The 14,640-nt window shown below is 41.9% G+C and overlaps 2 protein-coding genes across 5 annotated transcripts; both read right to left on the bottom strand.

Moving 5' to 3' along the window:
- Positions 1–973: 973 nt before the first annotated feature.
- On the bottom strand, positions 974–9,113 carry slc30a9 (solute carrier family 30 member 9). 2 transcript variants are annotated; one of them, XM_029164832.3, is made up of 18 exons: positions 8,963–9,113; positions 8,446–8,643; positions 7,728–7,925; positions 7,510–7,557; positions 7,236–7,335; positions 6,849–6,941; positions 6,693–6,775; positions 6,354–6,412; positions 5,859–5,929; positions 5,045–5,203; positions 4,457–4,592; positions 4,334–4,373; positions 4,166–4,237; positions 3,600–3,707; positions 3,297–3,462; positions 2,776–2,905; positions 2,491–2,604; positions 974–2,389 (listed from the first exon to the last, which is right to left on the bottom strand). In XM_029164832.3, exons 2-18 carry the CDS (start codon positions 8,552–8,554, stop codon positions 2,345–2,347), a joined length of 1,731 nt encoding a protein of 576 aa, XP_029020665.1. In that variant the 5' UTR covers positions 8,555–8,643; positions 8,963–9,113; the 3' UTR covers positions 974–2,344. The 2 variants fall into 2 exon arrangements, with proteins under 2 accessions (XP_029020665.1, XP_029020666.1); XM_029164833.2 differs by having other exon boundaries at positions 8,446–8,594; positions 8,963–9,095.
- A 246-nt stretch (positions 9,114–9,359) lies between these two features.
- On the bottom strand, positions 9,360–14,538 carry gsr (glutathione reductase). 3 transcript variants are annotated; one of them, XM_029164835.3, is made up of 13 exons: positions 14,198–14,538; positions 13,609–13,780; positions 12,980–13,006; positions 12,789–12,877; positions 12,437–12,506; positions 12,094–12,241; positions 11,952–12,006; positions 11,771–11,870; positions 11,413–11,667; positions 10,832–10,943; positions 10,553–10,684; positions 10,343–10,476; positions 9,360–10,245 (listed from the first exon to the last, which is right to left on the bottom strand). In XM_029164835.3, the coding sequence occupies exons 1-13, from the start codon at positions 14,266–14,268 to the stop codon at positions 10,096–10,098; spliced, it is 1,515 nt and encodes a 504-aa protein (XP_029020668.1). In that variant the 5' UTR covers positions 14,269–14,538; the 3' UTR covers positions 9,360–10,095. The 3 variants fall into 3 exon arrangements, with proteins under 3 accessions (XP_029020668.1, XP_029020669.1, XP_029020667.1); XM_029164836.3 differs by having other exon boundaries at positions 13,617–13,780; positions 14,198–14,531; XM_029164834.3 differs by lacking the exon at positions 14,198–14,538 and having other exon boundaries at positions 13,609–13,881.
- Between the last annotated feature and the right edge of the window lie 102 nt (positions 14,539–14,640).

Here is a 14,640-nt window from a genome sequence, read left to right on the forward strand (position 1 = left end):
CGCGGGTCCACTGCGCCCCCATCTGTGGGCTGCTGGAGTCGAAAATACCGGGGGGGGGGGGGGGGTGAATCTGGTTGCATCGATAAATAGCACAAAAAACGGCCACATTTTCTAAAGCCTCGTCTTAAATCCACTAAAGCGTTCAAATGGCATGAAGCGATGTGTTTGCACAAAGCAGCGGGAGGACGGAGGTGTTCGGTGTCCAGACACGTAACAGGCGCGTCTCGACGCATGGTCCGTCTGTAACGATGATTTAAATCGACCTGAGGATCAGGGTGCGTCTCGTTCAATCGTCGCGCGCGCGCGAGCGAGCGAGCGAGCGAGCGTCTCTTGCCTCCCGAGGAGTGGGGGACTCGCGAAGGGAGACGAGATGGGCCGTGGCGCTGGCACGAGTGACTCGGGGATGGCATGACGAGACGTGACACGGACACGCGCAACACCCGAGACGCTAAGACAACATTGAATGGTCAAAAACCTGCACGGGCGCCCGTCCGCATTGTCTCCGCGCTCCGGATTCGGCCAGAAAGGGTTTCAGTCGAGTAGTCGAGCGTGGTCCGGCCGCGGTGCTGTGCGTAATGTTTTGAATGGTCGGTCAATGCGCAGACTGGTTGGAAATGACTATTTTTATTGACGTCAGCGCACAGGCTGCTGCCCCCCTCTTCCCTCTCATCCCCTACAACTGCACCATCTAATGGACTCAGGTTTACATTCCAGTCAAACATCGGAGCTGGCAGCGCAAAATCAGCCCTCGCATGAAACATTAAAAACGCAGACCTGGACTGGATTCCTGCTTTCGCTCCCGGACGTGGCTCCAGGGGAACGCGTTTTAAGCGGTGTAATGTGGGCCGGAAGCTGAGGCTGAGCCTTCAGGCTACTCTGATCAATGGAATAACAACGTAATATAAAGAATAGAACATATTCACAGGCAGCTGTTCATTAGATATACAAGAAATTCAATCCAAATACAGAAACATAAAGTAATAACTTATTTGAAATTTATTACAACTCTGTTAACAGTGGCAACATCATTATCACCAAAAGGTCAATATTACACTATTAACACCTTCAAAAATATATATCCTCCCATTAAACCACTGACTGGCCACCTCCTGACCACAACTGCTGCTGCTGGGACTTTGTTACAGTTTGTTACAGTTTAATGGAAACCCATCACACCTTACACATGCTGACTGACACACTCCCACTGAATATTTTGGTGCACACTTTACAGAGGAAACATCCAGAATTGTTAAAACAACATTTCTACATTGATGGTGTGTGATGAAGCGGATCCATTAGTTCACTTTCGTCATGACATGGTATTTATACTTGATGAAAAACAGAGCAGACACGTGTGTGAATGTCAAGTATTTCATCTGTGAATGAGTAAATGAGCATCTGCTGATGAGCTGCAACACGCACGAGACAAAGTCAGTAAACTTCAAATTTGATACTGGAGTGTGGAGATGAAAAATAAAAAAAAGAGATTCATTTGGAAGAATGCTCACTTTTTCTACACAAACCTGCATCAATATTTTAAATAAATGGCTAAATATATGTTTGAAGGACTTGATACAAAATCATAGAAATATGATTAATTAGGTTTGCAACATTCTGTTTTTTTACAAATTGGTTTTTGCAAAGTCTGGTGCTCATTAACTGGACTAATCTTAAACTCTTCTAGAATAAAAATCAATGGCCTTAGTTACACATTTCAGTTTCAGTTTGCATATAACACCAAAATAAGTCACAACTGGCTTCATGCCATCTGCAGCTCCTCAATTTTAATTAAAAGAAAAAAAATGTCTATGTGTCTAGCTATGAAATAAATGTGGTTTCAATGTGTAGCTCTCAGGTTTTGTTCATACTAGTCACACTACGGTTGTGGTTCAAGCTTGACGTCAAAGTAAAATCTAGAAAATGACACTGGTCCTGCTTGTGGTTTTATTTTTTTTTCTTAAAACATCTGGTCTCACGCAGATCCAGACACATTCATGCAGGAAACTGTGTTAAAGCAAACAGACAGAAAGCTAAACTGTCCAATCTGTGAAAAGCAACACAGATTTAGGTTTCTTTTAAAACTTAAGACTAGTCGTAGTCTGTCGTCTTCAGCCAGAAACACATAGAAGTGCATCTCAGTATCACTAACTAAAGTTCAAGTTCAACGATGAAAGCTCAATATTTGCCCAGGCTTCATCCCTCTACTCTATAGTAAGATTTGACCACAGAGTTCTGTTGTTGGGTGGCCTGAATAGGAGGCAGGCTGTGCAGGTGGACTCCTTCCACCCTTTCCTATTTCTTTCTGAGGGTTCTTTCAGCAGGTCTCCAAAGCAGAGGCCCAATATTATAGTATCTCCAGGTCTACGTGACGAACCTCTGGGTTGCGTTGCTACAGAGGAACAAAACATGATTACACAGGCACATTTTAATGCATACATGCAAGAACAGCAACAGACGTATTGGAGCATCAGCAGATTTAGAATTTTTTACCTTGAGTTCTTTCTCCAGGCGATCCACCTCAGCTCCAAGTGTGTCAATAATGTTCTCCCCGTGTTTCAGCATAAAGTTCTCCAGCTCCTCTGGGGTTTTCACCTGCTGAATCTCCTGCAGAGAAAGAAACCCACAAACTTTTCTTTGTAAAAAAACATAAAAGCAAGCATCTGCTAACAGCAAAGTCAAGAAACGCACCAGAAGATTAAATAAAACTGACAAAAGAGCAGAAATCATGTTCAAGCTGATTCAAATTGATGCAAAACAACATTAAAAATGACTGACATGTAGGATTTGGTCAATGTCTTGTTTTTCCAGGTATGACCGCGTCACGACTCGGCCGTCGAAGTCAACTTCAGCCTTAAAGCGAACTTTGCTCAGTCCCATATCCGTGGCCTTCACGTCATGGATGGCCCTGGTAATAAAATTATTTATGTCAGGTCTAGCCATGGATTTGTTATAGAGACAGAAAAATATCACCAGTAGATTTTTTAAAACCATTGTGATACCTATGAATTTATCCTAAGGGAACTAAGTCCCCAAGCACAATCATTAGACACACCACTTGGAAAAAGGAAATGTGAGACTAAGAAAGACACAACCCCCTTAAGTGTTTTTATGGTCATTCCTCTCTTAACCTTCCGCCTATTGTAGTGGATTATTTGTATTCATAGGAAGCTTTCCAAACCTGATCTGGTCCATGTCGTACACATGCTGTATGTGTGTGTGTGTGTGTGTGTGTGTGTGTGTGTGTGTGTGTGTGTGTGTGTGTGTGTGTGTGTGAACACATCTGTGTGTTTGCTGACCTTACAGCCGGGTCGCTCTCCAGGAACTCCGTCAGCTTCTGTACACGTTCAGGCTGTATAGATCGTCCTAACAGAGCCTCTGTGTTTGTGTAGATGAGGAAGGCAGAGACGGCGCCCAGCAACGTCCCCACACTAAGAGAACCCAAACTGTCATAGTAGGGGTTTCCTGGGACAACGCAAAGAAAAATCTAATTAAAATGCACAAAAACACTCAACTCTCCTGAGGTTAGCGTAACACTTTGAAGGACGCACAGTAAACTTGGAGAAGCTCAGGTAATAATTAAGTGATGATGATAACTTTACCTGTGAGCGAGGTGAGGCCCATGCAGCCAGCAGCCATGATGACTCCTAACACAGCAGCAGCATCCTCCAGCAGCACCACGTTAGTACTGGGATCCCGACTCTGCATAACTGCACACATGAAACAACACAAAATCTCCTCACACCTCAATCCACAACATAATCAGTTCTTTTACCTTAAGGGCAATTAGTTTGCATTTAGATGCGTCAGAATGATACCGCATGAACCTGATGGATCTTTACATAAATCACATTGGACTGTGACATTGTTTGGACTTTTTTTCCTATGAAAAAAGCCAATAAATGAGGTGGGTTAAACAAAAACCAGGAGACCTTCTAGGTCTGCTTCTTGTTTAATGTAGAGTAGTAAACAGGGTTATGTGGCTTGAAGCCATTTTAAAATGAATTCAGGCTCCACGCCCTGTCCCTATTTCTTACAGTAAAAATGAAATTTGAAATATTAAATAAGATGCATATGTAGCGACCATGAGTATTAGATATTTAGGGACATCTAAACTGTAAACAAGTGTGACATCATGGAATTTAAATGAGAATCCTGCTGTACAAACCATATTCATAAAAAGTCAGTCCTTCCTTTTTTGCGCTCTTCTTTATCTCATTGATGGCTACTAGTAATGTTGCTGTGAAAGAACAAAAAAAGGAAACTCTTTATGCAAAATCAAAAAATCACTCACCATACAAAATCAAAAAGCCATTAACTCATTAAAAGAACCCACCTCCTTCAGACACCAGAGAACCCGCCAAAATACAGTAGGCCTGTACAGCACAAAAACACATTTGACCAGAATTAACTTTTACATCCATCCATGCATCACATTCAAGAGTTGGTTGATACTCACCCACAACAAGGATTCAATGGGTTCTGGGTGCAGCAATCCCATGACGCCATGGTACCAGGAGAGGCCAGCTCCCATCATAAAAATGCCCACCCCACTGATGAGAGAGGCTATGTAGCGCATGTTAGAGAATCCATACCTGGAAAACACAAAGGTGTGCTGTCCAACATATGACATAACTACGTAGCAAAACACAAAACAGCAACAGCAACGGAAGTAGCTCAACCTCTGACACCACTGTCACTACTGTTAGCAAAGCTCAGTGTAGAAATAAGCCAGCAGCCTCTTGTTTTTATCTGCCGGGTGCCGAGTGCTGCTGTGCTCAAATATCAAACAAGAGGTCTGGTTTTCTTTCTGTTGTCAGGTTTGTGTGGTCTTTACAAGCTGGTGAGGAGACAAACAACAGCTCTATGTGACCATCATTAACGAGGAAAGAGGCATCACTGGGTGGACTGAGCTGAACACTTGCCAATTACAGCAAGTACAATTTCACAGTTTGATCTTATTCAAATCAGAATTAAAGCTTTAGTTCTCAATCAAGATGGTCAGACACTGAATCTCGTAACTACTGAACAAAGAGGTGAATCTTACGGGTGCACTGCGTCTGGGTTGCGGACAGACTGGCTGATTCCCAGGGCGAGCAGAGCCTGGTTACAGGTGTCGGCCAGGGAGTGGATGGCCTCTGAGAACATGCTGGCTGATCCGGTGTAGACCCAAGCCAGAAGCTTGAAGAAGAAATTCAGGCCATTGCTGAGGACAAAGAGAACAGACACATCATGAAAAGGTTTAAAATATAAAAAATGATTTAAGATGTCACTGATCTAGATGACACATCTGTAGCAGCTTTTACAGGATCTGAAACCATAGTTGGTTCCTTAACAATGTAACAGCATTGGAGCCAAATTGATTCACAACACTTGTTTCCTATTGCCCAAGTCTTGACTTTGTGGTGTAAAATCCTCTTACTGCATCCAGACATTTTTTACACCCACACTGGGCCTCTCCTATAATGAGCACTAATTCCTGGGCATCTTTGTCCAGACTCACTGAAGGAAGCAGTTTGACATTCATGTGACTGCACATGTCCTTTAACAACATTATTCTAATTCAATAGGGCACATGATTTCATGTGATCCCATGCAGTCGTCAATAAAACTGCTAACATTTTTTAAACACAACATAAAGCCTCTAGTGAGCGTTAATCAACCGTTCACAAGTGTTAAACTATAATACTATTATGACATACTATATGTAGTAACCCTGGAGGAAGCAGCTTTTTTTCGCATTCAAAACATCCCACTGTGCGTGCTACATCTAAGTGAAGTCACTGAGTACAAAGAGATTGCACAGCACAACACAACCACAGTCAGGAACAGTCAGGACCGGTGAGAAGATTAGAACTTACATACAAATAGCAACCATCACCACCTTCCCCGGTCCTTGAAGAAATGTTGTCCTCTTGCCTGATGATCGAGGCTGTATGAGAAAAGAAGGACAATGATATATATACTGATCGCCAGTTGAATAAATCATCAATCATGTTCCTGACTTTGAATAAATCTCCCCTGGTTATGGTCAATATGTGGCTTATAGAGTTTACTTTAGCTCATTACACACACAGTGGGGCTTACTCGGGCAAAATGAGCCAGCAGAGTACAGAAAATGCTATGACGCAGAACAGTATTGAATGGTCAAAGAAATAGTCAGCATCATACAGTAGAGGGGGGACTGCATGAATGTCAACTGACAATGACGCTACAGTTCAGAGGCAGTGACCTTTATAAGAGGAACAAAGGTCAAACAAGCACCATTAGGGCAGCGGGGCATATTACCAGGACTACTGACATTACATTGTGTTTTACATTTAAAGTAATACTGATCAATATTTCTGAATGCTTACCTTAGTGTTGCCCCAAAAGTCTTTGTATTCTTTCAACAACTGCTGATTTCGGAAAATATCTGAAGTTAAATGAATGAAAAATGTCAAAACATCATTTTAGGCAGAGCAAGTTTCTTGTTAAAGGAGCAATATAACAGGAAACACATATACATAATTATTACATAAATACTTTCAATGTCTATTTCCTATTCTTTGTTTTATTAGCGTACCACAAACTCAACATTAAATCAGGTCAGCTAGTTTAGGCCAAACTCATTTACCAGTGATTCTAGTGTATTTCCCCAACAGTTACAGTGCAGTTTTAAGGCAACATGTTAGCAGAGAGAATTATAAACCTACTTTCTTGGTACTCCCTCTCCACCTCTTTCCTGACGTTTCTCTCCCGGGCTAGAGCTTCATGGCTTCCCCATACATCTATTGCTCTATTTAGGATAGAGAGAAAGAAATCAGAATAATTCATATATTTAGCAAAAGCTAAAGGTATGCAATACTAACTTGGCCTCAACGTCTGATCTCAGGAACACAGTGAAGGCCTCCGTGTCATCATGGGGACTGCGTCTTCTTATCTTGCGAAGTTGTTCCAGATCACTGTGAATGCATGAGGACAAAGGATATGTAATTTCTATGAACTAAAATAGATTTGTGTTAAAGGATGTTAATCAATCTAATATTAACCAATCACAAAGTCATGTTTATTGATTAACTTTAAATGGATTTTGTGCTGTGATGTGAACTGCTGGAATCTCAGATAGAACTGAGACAGACAAATAAGCATTTACTGGCAACACCATTCATTCAGTTGTGGTAGATACTATATATACACTATACATAGATTTGCTGTATATTTAATTTATGATTTTTTTTTCCAGGACTAGGAGTTACCTTGGTTTCAGACAGAACTCATTCATGGCCCTGACAGCGGTGATGAAGTTGTTCTGAGTGTACCTGGACCCATATTCCCTTTTTTTCAGAACTGCTCGAACTGCATGACAACAGAGGAAAATTATACAGACTTTCATCTGCACTTATATTTCACAACTATTCTACAAGCCACCAAATCATACCTGCAGTGTGAGCGATATAATAAAGTTATCAAGAACAGCCCACTAATTTACAATCATGGGATGTTGGCATATGTTCAAATGTTATACATTACCTTTTACTTGAATTGCCTCAACTTTTGTCAAACCTTGAGATGATGAACCTAAAACAGCAAAATGATCAAAGAAACACTTTTAATGGGAGAAAAACATCTCAATGGGCCAGAACTCATTTCTGTTGTTTTTAGTTTAAAAAACTGATGTAAAAAATATATAATACAAAACAAAATGAGCAAAACAGACAACTTCAGCAGTGTGTGGATATTCTTTTCACCTGAAAAAGCTGAAGATGCTTTTGCAGCACCAGACAAGACCTTCTCAGCTGTAGGAGCATCACTTGACGGTGCTTTTGGAGGACCATCTTTACTGCTGCCTGAGGTAGAGTAGTACTGCACCTTGCCCAACCCTATTGAACCAGCTCTGCAGTCTGGTAGAGTGAACCACAACCCATGGATGCTTCCTCTTTGCCAGCCTGTGCAACAAAACATTGGATAACAGTAAGTTTGCTAAACTTATTAACATAGTGAAAATTATTTTTTACTGTAGGAAACAAAGAGGACAGTGACCAACTTCGGGACTACATGTACTCACCACCGTTCTTTAATTTAAAGTCCCCAAATAACCTAACTGCAAAGATTTTTTATTTGGAGTGTGGGATGCCAAAGTACCTGGACAAAACCCAGGTGGACACGAGGAGAACATGCAAACTCCACAAATAAAATATAACCAATTACTCTGCAAATACAAATATGCCTGTCAATGGCAAATAAACATTTGACTTTTATATCAACTGGTTATTTACATAAAACAGAGAAAATCTGAAAAGGTGAGCTACAAGTGATGCTAGATTAAGACAGTCTGTGCCTTTTGTACTTGAAACTAGATGAATCAATCATGTAAATATTTGACACTTTCACTTTATTCTACTAATGCATCACCCCAGTGCCAGAGCAAAACGAACACTCATAGTACTGTGATGGGAGATTCCTCACCGGAGCATGAGTGGGGCATGTGCGGAGACCGCTGTGACAGGGACGCCCTGTGCTGGAAGTAGACCCTGCAGACGACGTGCCATGGTCTGAGGGCCAGGCTGTGGAACATCCTCGCTGTAGCGGGGTCGGAACGGAGAAGCAGAAACTTGCTGCACGGAGTCACAGACAACCGTTAAGGTTAGCCCGGTCACTTTGAACCTAATTCAGACAGGATAGGTAAAGAGGTAGCTGCATAGCTACAAACAAACTCACACGTAAACAACGGCGAAAACGCGTGTCTGGATGTTAAGGCTAATGGTTGTCATTGATAATCACTTGGCCAGTCGTCTAACGCTAATGCCATTAATGACGCTGCTGTAGCCATACAGACACCGGTAAGCTAACCTTGCTAGTTAGCATCTGGCCAGCTAGGGTTAGCAAGTAAGTAACAACTGATGTATAACATTATCATTTAGACAAAACAGTTGCACTTAACCTGTAAGTGCATTTAAGTAAGGTTGTTGTTAAAATTCGGTACCTTTTTATGTAGAGGTTTGCTCATATTCTGTATCCATTTGTAGCTCCTATGATCAAGCCGATAGGTTAACGCTACGGCAAGTGCTACAAACACAGTACGTCACCGGGTGAAACGCAGGGGACGTCGATTCGCGGTCTCGCGAGATCTTCACGTTGACCGTTGCCAGGCGATTGCCACTTCCTTGCGGAAACAGATAACAGTAATGTATACCGCATACAACTATATATGACGACGAAAAGTAATTTAATTAAAGTAACATAAAGTAAAAATACTCAAGCAGCAAACCCATGTTACCAGCATATACACTATATTGGATAGTTATTACTGATTCAATAACATCAAAGCAGCATCGTGTTGTTGTGTAAACAGACAATGCATTCATTGTCCAAAAGCACAATAATGTTTTCAAATATGTTTTAATTACAGACTGATGATACCTGAATAAGCTTTATTGCATATGACAGTTATAGTATTTTGACCATATATGCATTCTTCCCTTGTATGTAGATACAAAAGTGAATATTCCTTTAGTCACTGGACATCTGAGTAGCAAATAGTAAGATTCATCATCTTGTATCCCAGTAACAAACACAAAGCCAAAGACATTAGTGGAGAGATGCAACATGGAACCATAAAAGACGCAAAAAAAACAACACTTAAGAAAAAGCCTGCAGGTTTATTGAGTTTTTAAAACAGTGCAGTCAATATGTTATGACCTTGTATTAGAAGCAAATAGGTGCCTTATGGAGCAGCAGTGTTTGTAAAACGAATCAGACGAATGACTGACAAACCAAACACATACACTAGGAGAGAGGTCTTCCTGCGCAATCACTTGACAACATGCCTGCAGAGTCATCACTTCCATTTCACAATCATTAAAATGGAATTCAATCAAAATTCAAGACCCACAGTACAGTTTAGGAAGGCCATCACTTGGTCTTGGTCCAGTTAGGTGAGAATTAGGCGGAAAAAGAAACACTGTGCACAAACAAGGTCACTGAAATGAAAGAAAATGGAAGTATGAAGATAGTTTTAAAAAAGCAAGTCGTCAAGCTGATGTGAGAGTAGTGCAGAGCAGGAACTCTGTCCTGGTATGCTGTATAGGGAAGCAAAGTTGGGGGTTGGTATTTGCATTAACGCATTGTGACAAACTCCTCAGAGGAAGTGGGGTGAATGGCAATAGTCTTGTCAAAGTCTGCTTTGGTAGCACCCATTTTAATGGCCACAGCAAAGCCCTGCAGCATCTCGTCACAGCCCAGACCCTGCATGTGCAGCCCCACCACCTGTGGAAAAGACACAATTCAGTATTAGAAAGGTGTCAGTGTGCAATAAAGTTTTTTTTTTTTTTTAAGTCTCATCTAGGGGACAGACCACTCCTACCTTCTCCTCCTTGCCCACACACACCAGCTTCATAATGCACTGACTCTTCCTGCTCGTTATGGCGTGATACATTGGAGTGAAAGAAGTCCTGTACACCTTCACGTTCTCCTTTCCTTTGGATTTAATGGCCTCATCTGCAATGGCACAAATGTTAGAAATTTTATTTCTAAACGTTACTACCAACCTGAAAATTTCTTTCACTGTATTTACCTTCTGTGAGGCCCACGGTACCGATAGGTGGGTGGCTGAACACCACCGTGGGAATGGTGGAGTAGTCCAACTTGGAGTCCTTCTTTCCCTCAAACAGCCTGTGTGCCAGCTTCCTGCCCGCAGCAATAGCAACTGCCACAACACAAAAAACAACATTAGAGTCCTGAATAACAAATACAGGCCCTGAGCCAGCACTTCCTCTGTCTACAGTGGGCTGCATGTTTACCTCAAAAAAGTACAAAAACAGAGCATAGACACTCAATAAAGATAAATACATACCAGGTGTGAGAAGAGCTTTGCCACAAACGTCACCGACAGCGTAGATCCCTGGTCGACTGGTGTTCTGAAAGTCATCCACAATGATATGACCTTTATCATCGGTTTCCACACCCTGCAAGTAGAAAACGAACAAAAAAGCTGTTATATAGATATAAAGATTAATTCCCAAATGACACATTTGAGCATTGAAATGTTCTTATTATCTTTAACATCTCAGCTTCTTTGATAATCCCTGGGCAAAGAAACAACGTCCATGAGCATAGAGCAGTTCTGGTTCTTGGTCTTAGGAGCTGTCTAACCTCAATGGTGCTGACAGAGTAAGAGATCCCCTAAATCAACAGTGCGCAACAGAGCATGTCAGGAGAGTTTACCATGGTTATATATGAACCAAGATCAGTCACTGGAAACCTTCTCAAACGGTGCATGAATAGCAGTACCATTAGACGTTATAAAAGTAATAAAGACTAACATTATTTACAGCATTGTTATAAACTATATTAGCTTTTTAAGGCAATCTGCCTTTCCTGCTTCTGTAATTTGTTGTATTTATTTGATTGTGCAACTGAATTTTAGAATGTTACCATCTCTCCGATGTTCAGTCCAGAGGTGTTTGGCTGTCTGCCGATGGCCCAGAGGAGACAGTCCACCTCCTGGATGGTGCTGATCTTCTCCTCCTCGTTCTTCTTCTCTGGGTCCTTGGTGATAACTGTCACCTCCAGACCCTGGTCCGTTTTACGCACGGACTTAACCTGGGAGTTCTTCCACATGTCTATACCAGAGTTCTGAAGTTCTTTGGTGCAGTTTGTGCTTATCATGCTGTCGAAGTTCCTCAAAACCTGCAAGTAGCAGGTACATTTATTTCAGTTACCGCATCGCTGCACACAGTAGATACGATTTTAGACACCTATCTAGTGAGAGCTGTGATGATGTATTTCTTACCCCTGTCTGTCGAATGATGAGAGATGTTTTGGACCCCAGGGTGGAAAGGATGCCTGCCATCTCCACAGCAATATATCCAGCACCCACAATCACAGTGCGTCTGTTTGGACAACAGCCGTTTAACCACAGAAGCTAATGACAGTGTCCAATAAACAAAAAAAATATTATGCGATGATCTTACTTTGGCAGAGTTTCAAGCTCAAAGAAGCCATCACTGGTAATGCCAAGTCTTGCGCCTGAAATTTTCCACAACATTGCAATTTTAGACAAGACAGAACAAACCGCTCAGGAGCCACAGTGACGCGCACAAGGACAGGCCTTACCTGGAACTTCAGCTTCGCTCAAAAGAGTAGGCTGCCCCCCAGTGGAAATGAGAATGTGAGGCGCCGTGTACTTCTTCCCATTGACCTCCACAGTGGGCTCAAGGTCATCCGTGAACCTTGCCCGGCCTTGAATTGTTTGGATTTTAGCCTGTAGAAGAGCATGTTTTTATGTCATCTGCAACAGTCACTGTTCATCATCAAGTTAAAATGTCAACACTATCAATAATAGTCAAGATGCTAAAAAAAAAAATCTACTCTGCAACCATGGTGTTCACTTGATTTAAATTGATAATGATGCTTGTCCACAACAGATGCTTTAATGAAAGGTATGATTTATGATTACCTTGTCGAGATTGTTGCGATAAATGCGATTCAAGTGAGTAACGTAAGCATCTCTTTTGGCCTTAAGAGTCCTGAAAAAACAAGTAACAAAAGCCTGGATTAATTTACTGCCCAGTCCTGTTTGACATTAGGTGTTTTGTATTTGTGTTTCGTGCGATAACTCTTTACAGAGGCTTATCTTACAGACACACCTTTAACTGAACTGTTTTGTTCACAAAAGATACAGAAGTGGTTTAAGGTGGTGCAACAAAACATAACACTATGCCATGAAATGAACAGCTTCCCGGAGCAACATGGCAGGTTTCAAAAGAGGATATTGTCCTTGCACAAGACACACTGACAGCGTGACTTACTCCCAGCTGAAAGAAACCTTTCCAGCCTCAAAGCCGTAGTCACTGTGATCATGAAGATATTCGGCATGAACTGCTGCATTCCACATGACCTGCCAAAGAAAGGAAACAGCCAACGTTTGCCATCTGACGCAGTAACTAATTAATGAAAGCTAAATTTGATCTATTACAGCAAAGAAAAACAAATACTGTACCTTCTTTGGGACACAACCAACATTGACCTAAAAAAACATTCAAATAAAAGAGGTTATTTCAAGATTAACAAAATGTAAATTGTGCATTTCAAGGAAATGGGATGTTATCAGTCCACAGAGGTGAAGTGAGCTGGACAAACTCCCCCCACTTCATGCAGTTTGCATGCGATTCAAAATCAGTCTGCATCAACATTCAACATCAGGTAAAACAAATAAGATGAAACGCTGAACTAAAGGCACCTATGATGCATCGGTATATTTTGCAATAGTAAAAACATTAAGAAACATCCTCCTGATTTTGTGCAGATCTATCGTTTTCAATCACTGTCTGTTTTCTATCAAATTAGATTTCTACTAATTTGATAGAATACACTTTGTCAAATTGATTAAAGATATTACCATTTATGTCACAGTTCTACAGTAGCATGTTAGCTTCGATGAGCTAGAGATGGGAGAGAGTTCCTGTTGGACTCAAACTTCAAACAACCCCTTTATGTTTGCAGTGCACAGAAATCCACAAAAGGGCTCCGGAGGCTTCGCAACGATCCCAGTAACCCACGCGTGTGAAAGCTGCAGAGGCGGGCGGGCGGTCGGTCGGGGTGGACAGCGTGTTTTTTAGTGTTACTCACGCAGGTACCTCCGAGTTTGTGACTCTCGATCACGGCCGTGGACGCGCCGAGCTCCGCCGCCCTGCGAGCTCCGGCCAGACCCCCGGAGCCGCCGCCGATCACCAGGAAGTCGAAGCGGGTCGTGTCTGCTGCCGTCGGGTTTGAGGCCATGTTGCGACGGGTAACCGTGCGTCTGCAAAAACACGAGACACGTAACTGTGTGGAGACAAGGCAGCAAGGAACAGGTGTCCGCGTCAGCCGGATTAAAAGTGCCATAACCAGGAAGTCTGCAGGGCTGTGCGTAGGATGGAAGGGGAATGGGAGGGTCAAGCGAAAGCCTTTGCTGTGTCATTGTGAATTGCAACAATGGTGTGTAAATCCCAGAAAGTGTAATCACAATAGTCACATGAGCTACAGAATCACATTTACAATAACTCTGATGTCAGAGCACAAACGCAACAGGACGATTATAAATCAAAAAACGTTAAAGCATTGAGGCGTCACTGCCTAAATATTACAGTTTTGCTAGATTGCAATACATAAGATAGTGTTTCAATAAATAAACAGCCATTAGTCGCCAAATTAGCCGTAAACATCCTGTATTACTCACCTTGGCAGCGCTAAATACACGGATATTTTGGGAAGCAGCCTGCAGAGTCTTTTAAACAGCATGTTTTTCATATTTTACGGTATTTTCTGAAGATGCATCCACATCGTGTCCAGGTTTATCCCTCTCTGGTCACTGCCAGCTAGTCACAGCATGTGGCTTGACTTTAATCAAAAACAAAAGCTTTAAACCACTTCCTGTGTCACTGGGTGCTCACAGAAATGGAGTCCCGTTTATATAAAGTGTTGACGCTACGATGATGCGTTGTCTGTCAAATATAGACGTATGATGTATTTTGACACCTAAAACCTGTAAAGACGGAATTAAATTTTGAGGATAGAAGTTGTCAGCGTTGAGGGCTAGAATGACGTAGACGTCCAATGAAAATATTACGTGAGGATTCAAGTCTAGCGTTAAAAATACTGACAAACGTAGGGTGTTTGCGC

The sequence above is a fragment of the Betta splendens genome, chromosome 10 (genome assembly GCF_900634795.4).
Source record: "Betta splendens chromosome 10, fBetSpl5.4, whole genome shotgun sequence".
In the NCBI taxonomy this organism is placed as follows: domain Eukaryota; kingdom Metazoa; phylum Chordata; class Actinopteri; order Anabantiformes; family Osphronemidae; genus Betta; species Betta splendens.